Here is a 21,709-nt window from a genome sequence, read left to right on the forward strand (position 1 = left end):
CCATCTGACCACCCATCAGGTCACATCCACAAAGAGACATGAAGTGACTCTGCATCAGACCCTGACAGACTCTGGGCACCCAGAAGCAAATAAACCAAAGGACTGAGCCCACAGGGAACTGGTAGTCTATGAGTAAGATAGGGTCCAGCATACTGGCAGAGCAGCTGGCCAAGGGTGGTAGCCACCAAGGCTGAGGGCAGGTGAGGAGAGGTGGAGAGGGCACTGAGGAGGGCCTCCATTACAGGCCACCATTGAAAATGCCGCGATGGAGTGGGTGAGAGTCCGGGAGGCTGGCTGCTACAGAGCGTGGAGCAGGGGCCATCTCTGCACCAAGGCCCTCGGGTGGGCACAGGTCCTGTGGTCCTAGCACATCTTTGTGTCCTGCTTGGTTTTGAGGGAAAACTTGGAAAGGAAGCATGGAGACAAGTTAGGATATCAGATCAAACCTCAGGTGGAAAATGGCCACAGGAAGGCCAGGAGGTAGGACCCTGCGTGGCAAGGAGGGGTGAGTCTGGAGATGTCATGGACAAAGCTGGTTGTGTGATTGGCAGGACTCTGATTTGACTCCTGCCCTGCAGTTCGTCACATGGAACACCACCCTCTGCCTGGTGCTACACCCCCGTGTCACTGCACACTCAGGCACAGGCCAGATGCTGCTGGCACAAGTGACCTTTCCACTGGAACCAGTGCTAATGTCATGCATGAACCTCCACATCTCCCTGGGCCATGCCTGTCCAGGCCTCTCACTCAGACTCTCTGCCTCAGGAAGACCACGCAAAGCCATCCAGGAGCATTCTGAGAGCTCGGGGAGCAGGCTGGCTCCTAAGTGGTGAGATGGCTTCCTGCATCATGTCCTGTGCCCCCAGCATGGGTGGCCTTTTGGCCCCACCCTCTGGGCATCAGAGGCTGGAAATGACCAATGGAAGTTCTCCTGCCATGTTTGTGCTCCTGGGCTTCTCTGCTCACCCCTCACTGGCGCCCATCCTCTTCATGGTGGTCTTGGTGTGCTATGTGGTGTCTATCCTGGGCAATGCCACCATCATTCTGGTCACCCGTGTGGACGTGCGCCTCCACACGCCCATGTACTTCTTTCTTGCCAACCTGTCCTTCCTGGACATTAGCTTCACCACAAGCATTGTCCCACAACTGCTGGTCAACCTCTGGGGACCACAGAAAACCATAAGCTATGGAGGGTGTGTGGTGCAGTTCTATGTATCCCACTGGCTAGGGGCCACCGAGTGTGTCCTCCTGGCTGTCATGTCCTATGACCGCTATGCTGCCATCTGTAAGCCCCTCCACTACACTGTCATCATGCACCCACAGCTTTGCCTTGGCCTGGCCTTTGCCTCCTGGTTTGGGGGCCTGACCACCAGCATGGTCGACTCCACGCTCACCATGCTCCTGCCTCTTTGTGGGCACAATCGCATCAACCACTTCTTTTGTGAGATGCCTCTCATTATGCAACTGGCCTGTGTGGACACCAGGCTCAACGAAGTCGAGATGTACGTTGCTAGCTTCATCTTTGTGGTCTTACCGCTGGGCCTTATCCTGGTGTCCTACGGACACATTGCCCAGGCTGTGTTGAAGATCCGGTCAGCAGAAGGGCGGAGAAGAGCATTCAGCACCTGCTCCTCCCAACTGGCCATTGTGTCCTTGCTCTATGGGAGCATCCTCTTCATGTACCTGCAGCCAGCCAAGAGCAGCTCCCACGAGCAGGGCAAGTTCATAGCTCTCTTCTACACCATGGCCACCCCCATGCTGAACCCCCTCATCTACACGCTGAGGAACAGGGACGTGAAGAATGCGCTCAGATTCTGCGCTGGAGCCCTGCTGGGAGTGTGCCGATCATGACCATGAAGAGTTACATATGCTCTGTGTATGCGTGTGATGACTGGCATCCCATCCTGTGGACACTGATATGCACGAGTGTTTCACGTCTGTGTTGTTACTGCTGCACTGTTCATTGTTTGTAATTATGTCTGCCTTTGAGGGTGCTTTCAGTGACTCAGTGAGTGGACATTGATAACCTAATGAAGGCTAGATGGTTGCCAAGCTCTGGGGTGTGACCTGGGTCTGAAGTCTGGCTTTGTCAGTCCACAGGTGTGCTTACACTTTTACCTCCAATGCTTTGGGGTTTTATAAGAACCACCTATTTTTCTTGTCCCTCGTCCCAGCGTGATCTCCTTAACACCTACTAACTTTCTTGTGGGGATGGTCTCAGGGGTTTCTTCTGTTATTCACAGGAAGCCCCCTCCAACTAATCTGTTTCTGCTGACAAGGACAATCTTGGTGAGCCCTAGATGGCTTCAGAGAGGTGGGTCCGGGTGGGGACGTGCCATCCCAACCCCTGCTTCAGGGAGGAGAGAGGCCCTTGGGGTGAGTCCTGTAGCTGAGGGCCAAGGATGTGGTCCTACCTCTGTAGTGGAGCCTCAGCACCCCCTTGTGGTGGGGTAGAGGGACGTGCCCTGCTGTGCACTCCAGGATGTGTGGAGAGGAGTCCTCCTCCTGGGAGGCTCCTGAGGTGCAGACCCCCAGCAGAGATCAGCCTCTGTCCAGAGCCAGAGCGTGTTGATCTCATCTCTCCAGGGCAGCCTCCACCCAGCACAGCCCTCAGGGCCTGAGTGTCCCCAAGCTCCAGCTGCTGGAGCCTCCTCCTGGGACTCTTTCAAAGCCCATCCTGCAGTACATGGATCTGGTCTGTGCGAAAGAATCCAGCTGACAACCCTTCCCACCCCATCCCACCTTATCATGGTGAGATGGGAGGCTCAGAGATGTTCTAACCAGCCTCACTTTCAGGCCCCTCTAGCTGCAGCTCAGTAAGTGACAGAAAGAGGAAGAGGTCACCAGTCCAAGCCCCACCCCACCCCAGCCCCAGTACATAGCTCAAGAAAACTGGAGAAGACACTCAGGCATATGCAGCAAACTTCCACCTTTTTTTTCCCAGTACTGGGGATTGAACCCAGAGGCACCTAACCACTGAACCACATCCCCAGCCCTTTTTATTTTGAGACAAGGTCCCACTTAGTTGCTGAGGCTGGCCTTGAACTTGCATCCTCCTGCCTCATTCTCCTGAGCCACTGGGATGACGACGGTTTGGACACCTCAATGCAGCCAAGTGGAGCCAATGTTTTTTACTTTCATGAAGAATCTTTTTCCTTCTTCCTTTTTTCTTTTTCTTCTTCCTTTTTTTCTTTTTCTTTCTTCCCTTTTTTTTTTATTGTTATTGCTATGCCGATTGGTTCCTGGGTCTATACACCTACATATTTGTTTCCCTTTTCTCATCTTCAGAATTTTTATGACAATCCTTTTTCCCCATGTTGTCTCTTCAGGGTAAAAAGTTTTGCTTGTTTATTTTGGTTTTCCTTTGTTTTGTTTTGTTTGTTTCTCTTCCCCTGCTTTCTTCTCCCACTAACAGCCAATTTCTCTTGCTCTCTCTTTCCATTTACTTTTTGTACTCTGTTTTTTCTCCTCCTTCTTATAACCATTGCTGGATACTTCTCTTGTGCATTCTTTCCATTCTTTCCATTCAGTTTGAGCATTCTAAACTTTCTCCTACCTTTCTATCCCATTCTTTTACAATGAGCTGTAGTTTCAGCACCTTTTAGAACATTTGGTCTGCATAACTCCTGCCCTGTTCATGCTGCTGCAGCTCTCCCAGCATGAACCACGTGGCTGGCATCTAGATCATGGTTATTGACTTCTTGCTGTTGGCAATTGCTGACCCCACCTTTCCTGTCTCTTGTTATTAGTGTTGTGGGTATCATAGTAAGGACTGTGCATTTGTTTTAATGCTGTTTATTTCTTGCATTGTTTGTGGCTATTATATGTTTCCTCCCTATTCTGTGAGGTGCTGGGAATCTGCAGGGACACCACAAGTTCACAAGGAGGAGAGACTGCTGCTGAACTAAATCCAGATGAGAGAGAGTTCACCTTCCTCCACACACAAAGTAATGACCTTCAAACTTCAGCTCTACTTGGTACCAATAGGTGGCTCATCTCAGCATAAACTCAGTGAAGACTGTTTGGACCTGAAAAATATTATAAATTAAATAGGCTTAACAGACATTTACAGACTATTTAATCCAACAAGAGCCAAATACACTTTCTTCTCAGTGGCTTATGGATCCTTCTCCACAATAGACCATATTTTAGGTCACAAAGCAACTTTTAAAAATTCAAAAGATTGATATTCCTTGCATCTTATTGGATCATAAAGGAATCACATTATAAATCAGAAAAAAAAAACCCACAGAAACTACATAAACACATGGAAATTGAACAATACAGCTTTGAATAATGATTGGGTGATAGAAGAAATAAGGGGAGAAATTTCAAAATTGTTTGGATCAAACCTCTGAAATAATAACAAGGTGATTCTATTAGGAAGGCTTATGGCTATGAGTGCCTACATAAGAAAATCAGAAAGATCCCAAATAAATAACACAATGATGTATCTCCAGGTCCTTGAAAAACAAGAACAAACAAATTCCAAAACCAGTGGAAGGAAAGAAATAATTACGATCAGAACTAAAATCAATGAAACTGAGAATTTAAAAAGAAAATGCAAAGGATCAAAAACAGTTGGTCTTTGAAAAGATAAACAAATTGATAAGCCCTTAGCCAAACTAACCAAATAAAAAGAGAGATGACCTCAAATGAACGACATTAGAGATGAGAAAGGAGAAATCACTACAGACATCATAGAAATCCTGAGGATCATTTTGAAAACATGTATTTCAGTAACAAAATCCTAGAAGAAATGGATACATGTGACCTGCCAAAATTGAATCATGAAGATATAGAAAACCTAAGCAGACCAATAACTAGCAATGAGAAAGAAGCTGTAACAAAAGGCCTTCCAACAAAGAAAAGCCCAGGACCAAATGGATGCTCAGCTGAATTCTACTAAACCTTTACAAAAGAACTAATGCAAATGCTCCCCCAAATTATTCCATGAACCAGAAAGGGATGGAATATTTCCAGATTCACCCTATGAAGTCATAATCATACTCATACCAAAACCAGATAAGGACATATCAAGGAAAGAAAACTACAGACCAATATCCCTGACAAACTTAGATGCAAATCCTTTAAAAGTAGTAACAAATTATATTCAACGTATTAAGAAGACTGTACATCATGGGGCTGGGGATGTGGCTCAAGTGGTAGCGCGCTCGCCTGGCATGTGCGGCCTGGGTTCGATCCTCAGCACCACATACAAAGATGTTGTGTCCACCGAGAACTAAAAAGTAAATATTAAAATTCTCTCTCTCTCTCTCTCTCTCTCTCTCTCTTTAAAAAAAAAGAAGACTGTACATCATGGTTAAATTGGTTTTAGCAGGGTTGCAAGGACTGCTTTACACATGCAAATTGATAAATTTATCACATAAAGACAAATACTGACAAAAATTACTTAGTTCATCTCAACAGATACAGAGGAAATCTTTGACAAAATTCAGCACCCAATCATGATAAAAACACTAAAGAATTGGGGCTAGCAAGACCCTACCTCAATATCATGAAGGCTTTATATGAAAAACCCAAGATAAAATCACGTGAATGGAGAAAAACTCAAGCCACTTCCTCTAAAATCAGGAACAAGAATGTCCACTTTCACCACTTCTATTTAATATAGCAGTAAAAATTCTAGCCACAGCAATTATGCAAGAGGAGGAAATGAGAGGAATAAAAACAAGAAAGCAAGAAGTCAAATATTCACTGTTTGCAGGTGAAATGATCTTGTACCTAGGAAATCTGCTAGAACTAATAGACTCACCAAGGTAGCAGGTTCCAAAATCAATATACAAAAATCAATAGCTTTCCCATATACCACTGTGGATCTGCTAAGAAAGATATCAGGGAAACAATTCCATTCACAATAGCCTTTAAAAAATAAATACCTAAGACCAAATATAACCAAAGAGGTGAAAGCCCTCTACTATAAAAACTATTACACTAAAGAAAGATATTGACAAAGACATGAGAAAATGGAAAGACCTCCCATTTCATGGACAGGCAATATGAATAATGTTAAAATGACCAAACTAATAAAAAGCAATATACAGATTCAAAAATACCAATGACATTCTTCACAGAACTAGGAAAAAAAGTTCTCAAATTCATTTTGAGAATTAAAAGACCCAGAAAAGCCAAAGAAATTCTAAGGGGAAAAAGAAGAAAGAAAGAAAGCAATGCCTGAGGATCACAATGCCTAACTTCAAATTATACTGCAGAGCGAAACAGCAAAAAATGCAGGGCACTGGCCTGAAAACAGACACACAGACCAGTGGAACAGAACAGAAGACAAGGAGACAAACTTGCACAAATAACATCATCTGATCCCTGAAAAGTTTCCCAGACCATACACTGGAGAAGAGATAGCCTCTTTAACAAATGATGCTGGAAAAACTGCTTATCCATATTTAGAATGAGACTAGACCCTAATCTCTCCCTCTGCAAAAATCAACTCAAAATGGATCAAAGACCTAGGAATCATTTCAGAAGCTATGAAACTGCTAAAATAAAATGAAGGGTCAATGTTCCAACATAGAGGCACTGGTAATTAATTTCTCAATAGGACCTCTAAATCTCAAGAAATAATTCCAACAGTTAATTAGTGGTATGTCGTCAAATCAAAGGGCTCTGCACAGCTAAAAAAAAAAAGCAATTAGAAATGTGAAAAGAGAACACACAGAATGTGAACAAATCTTTGCTAGCTACTCTTCAAATAGAGAATTAGTATCTAAAATATGTAAAGAACTCAAAACAGCACCAAAAACAAACAAACAAAAAAAGACCAAATAACCCAATTAATAAATGGTCAAATGAACTAAGCAGACATTTCTTAAAAGAAGAAGAACCAATGGCCAATAGATATATGAAAAATATTCAACATCATTAGCAATTAGGGAAATGCAGATCAAAACTACACTGAGATTTGATCTCACACCAGTCAGAATGTCAGTGATCAAGAAGACAAATGATAATAAATAATAATGCTGGAGAGGATGTGGGGGAAAAAGAACACTTCTACACTGTTGGGGGTTGTAAATTAGGACAACCACTATTGAAATCCACTATTGAAGTATGGAGCCTTCTCCAAAGAGTAGCAGCAGAGCCACAATGTAACCAGCCATTCCACAGCTCAGTATCTATCCTAAAGAATTAAAGTCAGCATTCTGTATGTAGCAATCTGTGCATACCCATGTTTAACACAGCACAATTCATAGTAACCAAACTCTGGATCCAGCCTCCATGTCCATCAGTGGATGAATGGATAAAGAAAATGCAGCATACACAGACAATGGAGTTTTATTTAGTCATAAAGAAAAATGAAATTATGTCATTTTCAAAATGGATGGAACTTGAGACCAGTATATGAAGCTAAATAAGCCAAACTCAGCAAGTCACGGGTCACATATTTTATCTCATCTGCGGAAGCTAGAGAGGGAAAAAGGAAAACATGGGGATATCTGATGGAAACTGAAGGGAGAACAGTAGAGTAGAGGAAAGGGATCAGGGTGAGGGAGGAGGGAAGGCGGGGAGGAAATACTAAGGAATGATATCGGCCAGTTATTGTGTGTACTTATGAATACATAACAACAAACCCCACCGTTATGTACAACTATAACTCACCAGTAAATATGTGTGGAAAAAAATCCTGGCCAATGTTAAATCTAGATAAGTTATACAACCCTGGTTTCCTGTCTGTTTCTACGTATGTGTGTGCAAGCTGGATTACATGTGCTTTTACCTGTACGTTACCTGATACAGATACCAAAATTGGCTAATGGATAAATAAGTGCTCTTGAGAAAACAAAAGAAATGGATCCAAATGCCTTTGGGCTCATGTGACTAAAACCTTTAACACAATTTAGGGGGGTCAGAAGATAGCAGAGTAGAAGAAAGCTGTATTCCTTGTCTCTCTGAGGCTTAGGATTCGAGCACAGGAGGACTGCTTCTCAGCAAGGTGAGTGAAAGAGGGGTTTCACTAAAGTTCAATACTGAACATTCAGTGGCTGAGGGACTTAGAAATTTGGGACAGTAAACGAAGAAGAAAGAGTACCTTGGAGCCCAGCTGCTGCAGCACCAAGGATATCAGTGACAGTGATGATGGCTCTGATTCAACACAGAAGGAGGGACAACATAAAGAAACCCAGATTTGGGGATAATCAGGAGACCAAGAGCTGCCTACACTTACTGACCCAGAGGCTCCTCTATGCACTGGTGCTTGAAAAGTACTCTCTGTTTCTCAGCTGGCCACAGAGAGCAGAAGCAGGGGCCACTTTGAAGCAATTGCTGCAGCTGCTGCCATGGAGCCCAGATATAGAGCAAACACTGCCACACCATCCTAGAAAGCACCTACCATGTGGCCTAGGGTGCACCTAGCAGAACACAGAGAAGATTGTGCCCAGCGGATTCAAGTCAGAGAAAGGGAGGGGAGTGCAACTGTCTTCCTCTCTGAGTCTGGTGGCTCATGGAACCAGCTGAAGTGGGCTGGGAATCTGAAAGGTACGAAATACACCCAGGGATGAAGCCTGGGAAGATGGTGTTGGAGGCAGCAGAAAGTGTGCAGGACTGGCTTCCTGGTGCCTGGAGTAGAATTCTTGAGAGGTTCATGAGATCCAGCTCCTGACAGAGATCAGCAACTACCAGGCCTTAGGGGTGTGTTGATCTAAGCTCCCCTGAGACCTGATTAGCCCTCAGGCCCAGCCTCTGGAACCCCACTCATGGAACTCTGCAGGAGCCCCAGCCTGATAGTGCACCCATCTGGCCCATGTGGACAAAACTCCAAACAGCAGTACTTCCTGATCCAGCCAACCTCTTACTGGTCAGAAGGGAAGCTGAGACTAACTTCAAACAATTTCAGACTTAGGCCTCTCCAACTGGAAGTTGAGAGCAACATCAAAACAGAATGGCATTAACAACCCCATTCTCTGGGGTCCTTATCTTCAAGACTCTTATTTCTCCCAGCCTAAAACTGAAGAGTCTACTGACTGTGGTTAGGGTTCACCTGTTCACCTTGGTAACAGCTGGCTCTGTTTCAGGATACAGAGTGGCACTCACCAGCCCGGTACCTGGGCATGGTCATGGGGCAGGAACAGCATGTTCACTGAGTGCTTTACCTGGGAACTCAGGGCTATGCAATTCCTGCAGGTGGACCTGGGAAGAGAGAGCAGGGGCAGGTCACCAGGGCTGGAGAGCAGCCTGCCAGGAGGACGGGGTAGAGGGAAACCCATGGCACCACTGGTTTTTGGCAGGAAGGTCAGATTCTGTCCCAGCATGTGAGTACAGTTGACCACAGTGCCCTGTGTCCCTCCCAGAAGAGAGCAGTGTGAAGGGACTCCCTGAGGAAGCAGCAGAGGCCACGGTGATGCTGCGCTACTGACTCTGAGGCCATGTCCACCCAGTGAGCACCTGAATCCCAGCTCCCAGGAGCCTCCTAAACACACACAGAGAGTGTGCACCAATCAGTCAGTTAGAGAAAATGCAGGGACTCCTTGGCACAGGTAGAAATGGGACTCAGAGAGCGCCAGGCATTTCCCCCGGGAGACTGTCGGAGAGGAGTCCTGCCGAGACAGGGTCTGCTCTGCAGACAGCCAGCCAGCAGTGTGCTGGACCCTGGAGAGGGCGTCTTGAGGAATGCATCCCTACCTCCTCCATGTCACAGGCAGCTGAGGCCCTCAGAGCATGGCTGGCTTCATACCTGGGACGTGGGGATGGGGGAGCCTGGCTAGTGTTCTGCCACTGTGTCATGCAGGAGTCCCAGTGATGGGTCCTTGCAAGGAGGCCCCACAGCTGACCTGAAAAGCAGAAGGCTGGTTTGACAACTGCCCTGTCACTTGTGGGAGGAAGTGTCCCCCCTGTGGACAGAGAGAAATGATGCTGACTCATAGCTGACACCCTGGCAAATGCAGAAATGTCACCAAGAGATGGACACCAAGGGGTGCCTGTGATGGGACAGTCTGGCCGACTCTTGGAGGCCCAGCAACCCTCCTGATGCTCTGGGCTGTTTCCAGCAATGTCCAGAGGCATCCACAGCCTGAGCTCCTGGTGACCCTGGAGCTAGCCCAAAGGCCACAGCCCCAGCAGAGGAAGAGGTGGCCTCTCCCAAGGTGACAACCACACTCTCACCTCAACACTGGAGATGTCCTCCTGCAGAAATAAGCCAGGCTCAGAGTGGAGGGCCCCATGGTGTTCTCTCCTGTGTGGAAGAAGGGAGACAGAAGGGGAGGGGCCACCCATGGAAACAGGGAGCTGGAGGAGCAGAGGAAGGGGCTGGGGAAAGGGAGCAGCTGCAGTCTGGAGTTGGCCCAGGGATGCTCTGTGTGCCCTGAGCACAGCCAGGGACCCAGCTGAGGCACACACAGCCCAGTCAGAAACCCTGAGTCAGTGGAGGAAGACCAGCAGGGCAGGGGGAAGGTGAGGGAGCGAGGAGCACTGGCACTGAAGGCAGCCAGTTCTGTCCCACATGGGTACGATCCTGTCACAGTGAACCCTGCTGCCATGTTCAGCTCCAGTCCCCAGTGACACAGTCAGCTCCCTCACTCTGCACCTCACCAGCTTCCCTCCTCCATGCCATGTCATCAGAGAGTGGTGGCCCAGTGACCCTGAGAAGAGCCATGAGTCCTCATTGACCTGAGCTCACCATGCAGCCCCATGTGCCCCCAGTGTGTGGAAGACCGCTAAACACCCTGGCCATGGAGGAGGAGGGCAGAGCATTTCAGTGATCCGTGCCCCTCAGCCTGCACTGGACTTACCAGGAAGCCTGGGACCCAGTCCCCTTGTCCCCCACAAGAGAGGAGCAAACCCAAGTTCACTCAGGAGGCTGAGCCAGCAGCCACCTTCTGCTTCCTGCAGGGGACATGGAGGAAGGAGGACAACCTTGGGAACTGGTAATGCCCATGCATTCAGAGCATGTGGGATCCGGAGGGGCAGATCAGTCCTGGGACCTCACCATCCCAGCTCTGGGAAGCCAGCTCCGCGGGGCAGCGTGCCCGGCTCTACCCAGTGAATATCCAGGGACGCCTTCTTCAGTCTTAGATCAGATGTCTTGGAACTGAAAACACACCCCAGCTTTGCTGAGAAGAGAATAGCCCATGGAGGGAGGACAGCCTGCCATGCTCCAGAGGGGAAACGCGGGGGACCCCAGGGACAAACTGATGCACAGCCCTGCACGTCCTGAGCCCGCTGCTCATCCCTGGAGCTTTCAAGAGGAGAGAAGGCTGCTGCAGGGGTGCTCCAGGGAGTGGAGTGCAGGAGGGACACTCGGGGACTGTTCCCTGTGGACAATTACACTCTCTGCAGTGAGGGCACAGGTGTGCTTCTTTTATGAACACTGGGGGTTGTTTTTGACTGCCCTCACTGGAGCATTGCTTGCAGAGCCAGGAATGAGTCTGCATGTGGGGATGTGAGCGGTGTTGGGGGAAGTCTGACATAGTTGTCTCTTACACTGATTTTGGCAGAGGCTGTAGTAGACTTTTTTTCTTTATTAGTCATTTCATTATTTGTCTACCCCTGCTGATGAGGCAGCATATTTCTTGCTAGTGTGAGTTTATTTGTATTGTGATAATATACACCACAGATGCAGACATTTTAAAGTGTAGCAGTAGGTCAATTCAAAATAGCGTACAACCCTCAGTGCTACGTCGTTCCAGACCCTTTTATTACTGCCACCAGCAAACCTCTACCTGTTGGTGCCTCCCCTGCCTCTGCCAAGCCCCAGCCCCTGGTAACCAGGAACCTGCTTTGTTTGGATTTGCCTCAGTTCGAAGTTCCATGTTAAGGGAACCATAAAATCTGTGGGCTTCCTGTCTGGATTCTCTCATTTTGCACATTCCGAGGCTTTCCCATGTTGGGCCGTATGTCAGCCTCCCTTATCTTGCAGCTGAGCCATATACCCGTAGCCCCACCAGCTCCACTGCCCATGCTCTGTGCCTCACACACAGGTCACCTTGATTGGGCCCCTTGGGCTGCTGTAATGGGTGCCATGGGAAACCAGGGCCCCTCTGGAGAGCTCTAGGTCCCCTTCCTTGACATCACTTTCCTGCCCCTGAGCTCACAAGAGTCTCTGACCCCAGGTAGCCATCCTCCCCATTTTCTGTCCCATTGGCACATGTGAAACGTGCCACCGCCAAGCCCACAGAGCCAGTGTACCAGACTCTGAGCCAGATGGAGGTCAGGTCACCAGACCAGGCAGCGGAGGGCCAGGGAGATGGTGAGGGTGTGGGAGATGAGGACCGCTGAGCCTTTGGCAGGCTGTTAGTAGGCACTGCCGCATGCAGGTGGGGCCACAAGGCCCTAGCACCACAGTAAGGCTAGACACGAGTGCTGAAGTGTCCATCGGTCACAAAAGGGAGTGGAAACTGTAAAAGACTCTGGCATCACAAGGTCCCCAGGGTCCACCACTGTCAGTGGACGTGGTCTTCTCAGCTGACTGGGCAGGGTCAGGCTGGGGCACACCCTCAGCAAGGCCTGGTGGCTGCGGGTAAATAGAATGAGTGGCTGGTGTTGATCAGCAGCATGAGGCCCACAGCGAGAATGGCAGAGGAGGGTGGGCTGGGTGGCGAGTGTCAGGTGAGTCCAGGTATACTGAAGGCCACTGCCTCCAAGAACAGCTGTTGGCCAACTGCAAGAGGAACCCTCACACCCCGAGGGCTCCGGGTCTCCCTGCACATTTCTGTAAGTGCATGTCAGAGTTCCTCCTCTCCTACTCGCTCTCCCTGGTTCCACAGAGACCATCGATGTGACCCTGGCATGGGTATGACCTCTTCTGTCTAAACGCCGGGCCCCGGCCCTGGACTGAGCATCAGTGAACTCAGGTGATGCATCCTGCATGCCTGGAGGGCATGGTCCCCGGCATACTGCTGCCATGTCCCAGTCCCTGTGCAGCTGCCTTCAACATCATGTAGGTGCCTGTTCTCACAATGAGACCTGCAGACACAGTGTGTTCAGGACAGACCCTGCCACGTCAGCCCTGGAATTGATCTGTTGCTTCCAAGTTGTGTTTATTTGTTAAACTCTAGGTCTCATTATTCATCACATATGGCTCCTTTTCTGAGTTTAGGATCCACAACCCTTTCTCATTAGACCACACATGGGTACATCTTGCCCATGGACAGCAGAGCTGTGGGAAGCCACAGGGACACACATGCAGACCTCTGTCCTGGTATCCTAGCCCCTCTGGCATCCATGTGTCTGTCACACCAAAATGAGTGTATGGTAAGAAACTGAGTCCTCAGACCTAACTTTTAATTGTTGACATAGAAAACATACCTTTTTGTTAATCCTAGGGGAGGTCCATGTTCACTGTCCAAATATTTGGTTCATGTCTATTTAATAATGAGAATACTTAGCTCACTCTTACAGAGTTGAGGCAGATCAGAAGCAAACTTATTGTAAAATGACACCCACACAATCATCCTAGCTTCTCCCTCAAGCTGCCCTCTGCTGACACGGGATGCAGTGTGGTCAAGATGACTGGGTCAGGACCAAGGATGCATGGTCAAGCACCAGCTGTCATTCTCCTGGTCACACAGTTAGTGAGTAGCTGGCAACGTACTGTGCCTGGTCCCTGTCCAGCTCTGCAGCTCGGAGCAAGGACAGCACTGACGCACAGAGTGTGAGGTGGAGGTGAGGGTACTGATCCTGCTAACCAAAGCTGCTGCACCCCACATTCTAAATTTCATCAGGAAGCAGAAAGGGGCTTATCACTGGCAGAGCCTGAAAAGAAGCTGTTTTTTTTTATGACACTTTAGTTCTGGAAATACCAATACAGATCTTTTAAAAGCTCTATTTTGCAGAGGTCTCTAGAGTTATATGGACCCCAGTGCTACAGACGGAAAGCTATAGCCACACCCCATTGCAGACAAAGTCCCAACTTGACACCTTCCTACAGATTCGAGGCACTGGGCAGAAGAGGTGGACCAGTGAGTCATCTTCCTGTTCCTGGTGACCTCTCAACTCCACATGCCCACATACTTCCTCCTCAGCACCTTGTCCATCCTCAGCTTCTGCTATACCCAGCATCTTTCCCTGGCTGCTGGTCAGCCTCTGGGCCCAGGAAAGACCATCACAACTGGAGTGAACAGCCCGACTCCTTCATGTAGACGAGGCCATGGATGCATGCCCCTCTGGTCATGGAGCATGGCTCTTTACAGCCAGCTTCAAGCTGCTCCATCATGGGTGATGATGCGTCCATAGCTGTGCTTTCAGATGGCAGCCTAAGCCTGGCTCAGTGGAACCGCCAGTTCCACCTGATGTTGTCCCCACCGACCATGTCTCTGGGGCTACACGGTCATTGCTGTCACTGATGCATCACACATTGTATGTGAGGTGCCGGCTGCCATCAGCCCATCCTGCCTGGACACACTGTCCTGGGTCTGTCCTGATCCTGGTCTCCTACAACTGTGTCCCTGCTAAGGGGCTGGGGTCAGCCTTCACCAGGTGACAAGGCGGTCACCACCTGCTCCTTCATGCAGTCTGGTCTCTGCTCCACAGCATGTCCTCTATGGTCAACCAGGGCACACCCATCCTCCTCCTGGAGTCCCTTTGAGTCTCCTCTGAGTCCCTTTGCCACCACATTCAATTATCCCATTTTTTTTAGTGTTCTTGTGTATTTAAGATTCAAGAAGCATTTCCTGAATAAAGGCCCCTGTTTATAGAGCATTGCAATCAAATTAACCCAGTATGCCTCCTTCCCACCACAGAACAGAGAAGCATAGGGATGATCTCTGTGGGTGTGGACTGGCTTCTGAGCACAGCACTCAGGAGGTTCCACTGTGGACAAGGTAAGCTTCTGTCTCGCCTACTTTTGGAAATAAAAATCACACCAAACCCCAGGCCCTGCTGCAAGCTCCTTTTCATTCATGAACTCCCTTGAGGAATGAAAATCCCGTTATTTGAGACAAAATTCTTATGAATTTAGTTCATGTTTGATGTGAATGAATAAAGTATTTTAAGTCATTACGAACTATGTTGAAAAAATTCAAAAGAAAAATTTGTATCAGAGCATCTGTAACATGATTTCTAAAAAGAAAAAAAAAAAAACTCACAAGAATTGAGCATTAGCAGTAAGAAAGACAAATTGCTGGAATGAGTGGACCTCCATATGCTATCAAAAACCCTCATTTGAACCTCATCCCTTCTACAAGATCAACCCAAACCGGGTCACGGACGATTGATATGAAATGTAAAATCATAGGAGTTTAATAGAAAACAGAAGAAAAACACTTAGAGGCTGGGTAGGCGCAGATTTCTTAGCACACCATAAGCCAACGGGCAACGGAGAGGCTGGCCAGGGGACGTCATTCAGATTGCAAGTGCTGCTGAAAGTTACCATGAGGCACCAGAGGCCCTGTGAAAAGCTGGGGTGAGACTTCCGCAGGCCACTGTCCACCCATCGACTCTGTCCTGACTTGCTGAAGATTGCACCGACTCTACAGGGAAAACAGAAGCAAATCGTTAAAAATGAGTAAACACTGGAAACGGCCACCTTACAGAAAAGGACGTGGTGGTGACAAATCCACATGGAAAGGGGCCCTGAGTCATCACCACGAGGACGTTGGCATGGCGCAGCCTGCAGGGGGCCTGCACTGGGCCTGCACACCTCCTGCGCAGCTAAGGCCAGCTGGCGGCAGGGTGGCCACACACCACTGTGGGATGCACCCGCCACCATGTGAGAGGACTTGGCAGCTTCTGAGGACCCCTATACGTTCCCAAGGAAACTTGTATTTAAGAGTTTATAGCAGCTCTACTTATCATTACCCAAGACCATGCACAGCCCAAATGCCCTTCAACCAGCGAAACAGGCACACGGAGGCCACCTATGCAAAGGAATTCTACTCAGCACAAACTAAACCTGAGTGGCCCGCACAGCCATCAGAATGGGCGGCCCGTGCAGCCTGCTGACTTTGAACGGGCAACTTTAAAGTCAGCCGTGGCCTTCATAAGGGTCCTTCAAGATGACACGTATGCCGCGCTGTCCTCAAGAAAAAATGATAGTGATGAACACAGATTCAGGATTCAGAGTTTAGGGCTGGGACAGAGTGTAGACAGAAAGGGTACCAGGGAGCACTCAGGGTGGGCACCCTGATCTTGATGGTCTTTATATAAGTCTATGTGTCTACAAAATTAATAGAACTGCACCCCAAAATTTTTAGTTTTACTTCAGGACAAATCTTAAAAAGTAAAACAACTCAAAGTAAGTGTTGCTTTCACCTGTATTTTTATCTTAGGTCTGTATATACACATGGACTCTGCACTTATCTGGAAGATTCTGTAGCAGAAAAATTTAAATTTGAAATTCATTTCTCCCTCTGGGATGAGGAAGACGCGTGTCTGAGGCTTCTGAGCCTGGGCCTCTCCACCAGGAGCTCCTTAACCTGAAGGGCCCAGGATGGCCTTGCTCCCCAGGGCCAGGAAGCGCTCTCTGCCATTGGTGTAACTGTGTTCCAAGGCCAAGTGAGGCAAGTGAGGGAAGACAGGGCTCTGGGACTTCCTGCAGGCTGCCTTCCTGTGCAGACGCAGACGCCTGGGGATCCCTAGGGTCCTGGAGGCCTCCCGCAGTTCAGCGGGGCACAGGAGACTCTCCTCAGAGGCCCCACCCAGACACACAGCGGACTTCTTAATGGCTCCATTCCCCGCGGACTTCTGTGCCAAGAGGGTAATGAGCCCCCTGTGCCAGGGGCTTTGTCTCAACAGGATGGATCTGAGGTCATTATTTTCACAGCATTTGTTCTAACATAATGATTAGTTCTAACATAATGATTCTTGTGATTCTTCCCATTTATTTGAGAGAAAACTGCTAATTACCAACTAACAACGTGTTCCCTCCAGGCCCAGAGAAGCAACCAGGACTGGAACTCTGGAACTTCGCTTTCCATGCCCAGCCATGTCCCCAAGCCTCACCGTCCCACTGCTTTAACATCTGTCTCCCAAACCCAATTGCTAGTCTCCATTACTCTCCTGTTTCACTAATTAAACTTGCATAAGTTCTTCCTGAGTTGTTAAAAGGCTTTTTTCTTATTTTCTCTCATATGTGGAAGCTAGAGCAGAATAATGGAAGAAAAGGGGGGGGCAGATCCCTGGAAGTAGAGGGGAGGTCAGTGGAGTAGAGGAAGGGGGCCAGGAGGGAGGAACCAAGGCAGGAGATGATCAGCCCATGCTCTGCACACCATGTACACTCCACAGTGCATTGTGCCTGTGTCCAGCTGTAAAGCACTAAGGTAGACAATAAATGGAAGGAAGAGCTTAGGGGAAGGGAATTGAGGAGATGGAGGAAAGAGGAAGCACAGAAGACTGAAATGGAGCAGGTGACATTGCACGCAGCCACGATTATGTCAATGTACCCCACTATCGTGTGATCATGGGGCACTAGGAGAGACGTTTTAAAAGGCTTTTCCTCCCCTTCTCCTCCAGGGCACACTGTAAGTAAGCTGCAGCAAGTGACCTTACTTAAATGTATCCTATTGATGCCAGGCTTGTCCTAGGCCCACTCATTTTCTCTCTGTGAGGGGCCAAACCAAACCCAGTCAGCTTAACACTGGTGGGGGCATGCCTCCATGCTGAACCCTGGGTGAATGCACCTACTGCCGTCTCCCTCTGCCCTGCACCGCCTTCCTCATGCTCTCCTGCTTTCTAATACTCTCAGTCCTCAAGATCCAGCAGACATGTCTCCAACAGGACACCAGACCTCAGAACTAAGAGAGGGGTCCAGCTGCCCCTCCATGGCAGGCCAGCATGGGCGCCACTGGATTTCCCCACCATCTTTTCATCCATCTCCACAGTCCTCACACTCGCTGAGCGAAGGAAAATCAATTAAGTGCAAATGACAAATGTGTGAATGTTTTCATTAATCATGAATTTTTCTATCCCCTGCAGGGACAGGGGATGTAGTGTCACTGGTAAGTATTTGTGATAAATCAGTACAGCAGTATAAAAGTGAGCTCTCACAATACCTGAGTTTGACTTCTGTGTTCTGCTTCTGAGGTAAAATCAACGTATTTTGCAAAGCTCTGTTAAGTACGCCCCCTCATACCAAGCTCTAGCTCAAGAGATGGGAGATCCTGCACTGGCTGCACCTGCAAGGGGCTGTTCACTTAAGTACCTGGCTATTTGGGATGGAGCATGAGTTCATCTCTGCAGGTCTACCCGTGACCTGGAATCCTAGCCTTCCTCCTTGGCAACAGCACGAGGCCAGAGCCCTCAGACCTGCACTATAGCGTACACTTGAAATTCCATTTTCTCTCCTTTCCCCAAAGCAAATTCATGTCAGGAAGGTGGAAGGCCCTGCTCAGAGGCGAGAAAGACTCACTTCCCTGTGAAAGGTCCCAAAAGTTCAGAGCACAAGCTCTTGGTGCGAACATGGCTGAGCAGCCTGGGTCGATTGCATGTGTCTGATGACAGAGACAGCCACCAGAGTGACAGCTCACCACAACCTGAAGGAAACTCCAGATCTGTCAGAGTATGCGTGAGCTGAGAGCTAATGCAGCAGAGGTAGAAGCCGGACTTGCAGGCCCCAGTGGAGATCTTGTCTCCATAATAACATTGCTAACTTTTACTATTAAAAATCAAATCACAGAGACCAGTTTCCACAGATTTGTATCCACAGGCTGGAGGGAAAGTTTGCATGAGTTTTAATCTTTAGGGACTGACCTATGGAAGCAAAAGAGCTCAGGGAAACAGGTAAAACACACTGACAGGCACAGACACACCAACCCAGGGCCCTGAGCCTAAGGGAATCCTTACCCAAGGGGGTACCTGGCCCTGAGCCCAGGGAACCCTAGCCACTCTGCACCTGGCCTTGAGCCCAGGGAACCCTAGCCACATTGTACCTGGCCCTGGAAACCAGGGAGCTCTACCCCATTTTGCACCTGGCCTTGGAAAACAGGGAACCATAGCCTACACTTCATCTGGCCCTGAGCCCAGGGGATCCTACCTCACTGTACATCTGGCCTTAGGTTAGGAAACGCTAGCCCACTCTGTACCTGGCTTAGCCTACTCTGTACGTGGCCCTGAGCCCCGGGGGAACACTACCCCACTCTGTGCCTGGCCCAAAACCCAGGGAAACTTAGCACACTCTGAACCTGGCCTTAGCTCAGAACACCCTAGCCCACTCTGTACAAGGAAGGCCCTTGGACCCTACCCAACTCTGAACCCCGTAAAACCCTACCCCATTCTGTATCTGGCCCTGAGCTGAGGGAACCCTAGCCATTCTGAACCTGGCCTTAGCCCAGGACACTCTTGCAAACCATGCACCTAAACCTGAACCCAGGAACCCTAAACTGTGCAGCTGGTCTTACGCAAGGGAATCATAGCCCCCACTATGTACCTGGACCTTGAATCCAGGGAACCCTAGCCCACTGTGCATCTGCCCCTGAGCCCCAGGAAATCTTACCCTACTCTGTACTTAGCTATGAGATCCAGAGAACCCTACCCCCAATCTGTACCTGGACCTGAACCAAGGGAACCCTAGCCCACTCTGTACCTAGCCCTGAGCCCCAGGGAACCCTAGCCCATTCTACACCTGGCTCTTGAACCCAAGCAACCCTAGCCCACTCTGCAACTTGCCAAGAACTCAGGGAACCTTACCCCACTGTGCACCTGGACCTGAGCCCCAGGGAACCCTAGCCCACTCTACACCTGGCACTGAATTTAGGGAACCCTAGCCCACTCTGTACCTGGCCCTAAACCCAGGGAGTCCCAGCCCAATTTGCACCTGATCCTGAGCCCAGGGAAATCTACACCACTTTGCACCTGACCATGAGCCCCAGGAACCCTAGCCAACTCTGCACCTGGCCCAGAACCCAGGGAACCCTAGCCTACTCTGCACCTGGCCCAGAACCCAGGGAGCCCTAGCTCACTCTACACCTGGCCCTGAGCCCAGGGAACTCTAGCCCACTCTGCATCTGGCCCTGAGCCCCAGGGAAGCCTAGCCCACTCTGCACCTGGCCCTGAGCCTAGGGAACCCTAGCCCATTCTGTACCTGGCCCTGAGCTCAGGGAACCCTAGCCCACTCTACACCTGGATCTGAGCCTCAGAGAACCCTAGCCCACTGTGCACCTGGCCATGAGCCCAGGGAAGCCTAGCCCACTCTGTACCTGGCCCTGAGCTCAGGGAAGCCTAGCCCACTCTGCTTGGCCAAATCTGGACACAGTGCCCCCACCAATAGAAATGGACCATGGCCTCCTACGTCATCCCTACCTTGGTTTCTCACACCCAGCTGCAGAGGTGTGTGTCAGATATTTTCTTAATTTCATAATTTAGGAAACAGATTAGAGATCTTAAATGTGAGACCCAAAAGTGGAGAATAGCTGGCAGAAAACATAGATTAAAAGCTCCATGACAATAACTTTTTGGATAGAACCCCAAAAGCACAGGCAACAAATGTGGAAATGAACAGAATTCCATCAGACTGACAAGCTTCTGCACAGCAGAGGACCCAATCAACAGCAAAGGAGGACAGAATTGGAGAGCGCACCTGCAAGCCACACCTGACAGGGATCAGAATCCCAGACACACACAGAACCCAAAAAGCTCAACAGGAAGAAAACAAGTAATTTGATTCAAAAATGAGAGGAGGATCTAAATAGGTATTTCTCAAAATAGATATTTCTAACAAGGAGCATTCAAATGCCCAACATGTATACAAAACCTTCAGAACCACTGACCATCAGGGCAATGCAAGTTAAGACCACGTGAGATGTCACCTCATGCTTGTTAGAATGGTCATTATCAAAAAGACAGAAAGTAATAAATGTCAGCAGGGGGCAAAGAAAAGGGAACCCTTGGGTGCTGTGAGCACAGCCACAGCAGAGAACGGCAGCCCCTGGGATCCAGCAGTTCCGCTCCTGGGCGTGTATCCAAAGGAACAGAGAGTAGTGTATAAGTGACAACTCATTCCCACACAAACTTCCACAAAGAAAACACTTGCGGTGGTGCTTCTGAGATGCTCCTTAGGCAGGGTCCCTTAAGCCAAACCAACCAAAACCAAACAGATCCAAGGAGGAGCCAGATGAGGAGTCCACCCACTGAGCACAGCAGTGTGGCCGTGACACCAGCTGCATTTATCCCTGCGTGACAAGAAATGCCACCAGCACAGAGCCTCCTCCCTGTGCAGCCAGGAGACAGTCTAGAGAATTCCGTTACCCACAGCTTCAGAGAGGGTCTCAGTAAGCTCTGCAGCAGAATCTGCCCTGAGCTTGAGATAAGGGTTTCCTTCCCTTGCTGGTATCTTCTCTAAGCCAAGGACAAACGGAATCCCACACCAGGCCATCTGGAAGGGCACACCTGCGGCCACACTCTCAGCTCCACTAACTTAAGAGGAGGGGTCCCAAGTGCTGCTGTTCACTGACTGGCAGCCATGCCGCTGAGATTCCCAGCCCCTCAGCTCCATCTCACCCAGAGGAATGGAGTTGCCCCTGGGCACTGGCACAGCACCTTCCCAGATAAGTGTCCCCACGGGTGCTCTCCAGGCCCCTTCTCCAAGCAATTCATCCACGGATGGTTCCTCGGAAGGGTGGGATCAGCGGTTTCCAGCCAGGGAGCCCGGCGGAGTCATTATAGGTTAAAGCCACTGAGCCTGGCTGGGGGTCAGGTGGCTCTCAGTGTGAACCCATCTCCCGACACACTCTCTGCTCCTGGATTTTGTACCCCTCCAGGGTTAAACGAAAGCCAGGACTTAGAATAAGGCTAGTCTATGAAAGGGACC

General features: G+C 49.2%; 1 protein-coding gene across 1 annotated transcript; it reads left to right on the forward strand.

The window, feature by feature from the left end:
* The first annotated feature begins 834 nt into the window (after positions 1–834).
* LOC144251011 (olfactory receptor 2C3-like) lies at positions 835–1,851 on the forward strand. Its single transcript, XM_077794147.1, has one exon. It carries the CDS (start codon positions 835–837, stop codon positions 1,849–1,851), a length of 1,017 nt encoding a protein of 338 aa, XP_077650273.1.
* The last annotated feature ends 19,858 nt before the right edge of the window (positions 1,852–21,709 follow it).

The sequence above is a fragment of the Urocitellus parryii genome, chromosome Y, assembly GCF_045843805.1.
Source record: "Urocitellus parryii isolate mUroPar1 chromosome Y, mUroPar1.hap1, whole genome shotgun sequence".
Lineage (NCBI taxonomy): Eukaryota > Metazoa > Chordata > Mammalia > Rodentia > Sciuridae > Urocitellus > Urocitellus parryii.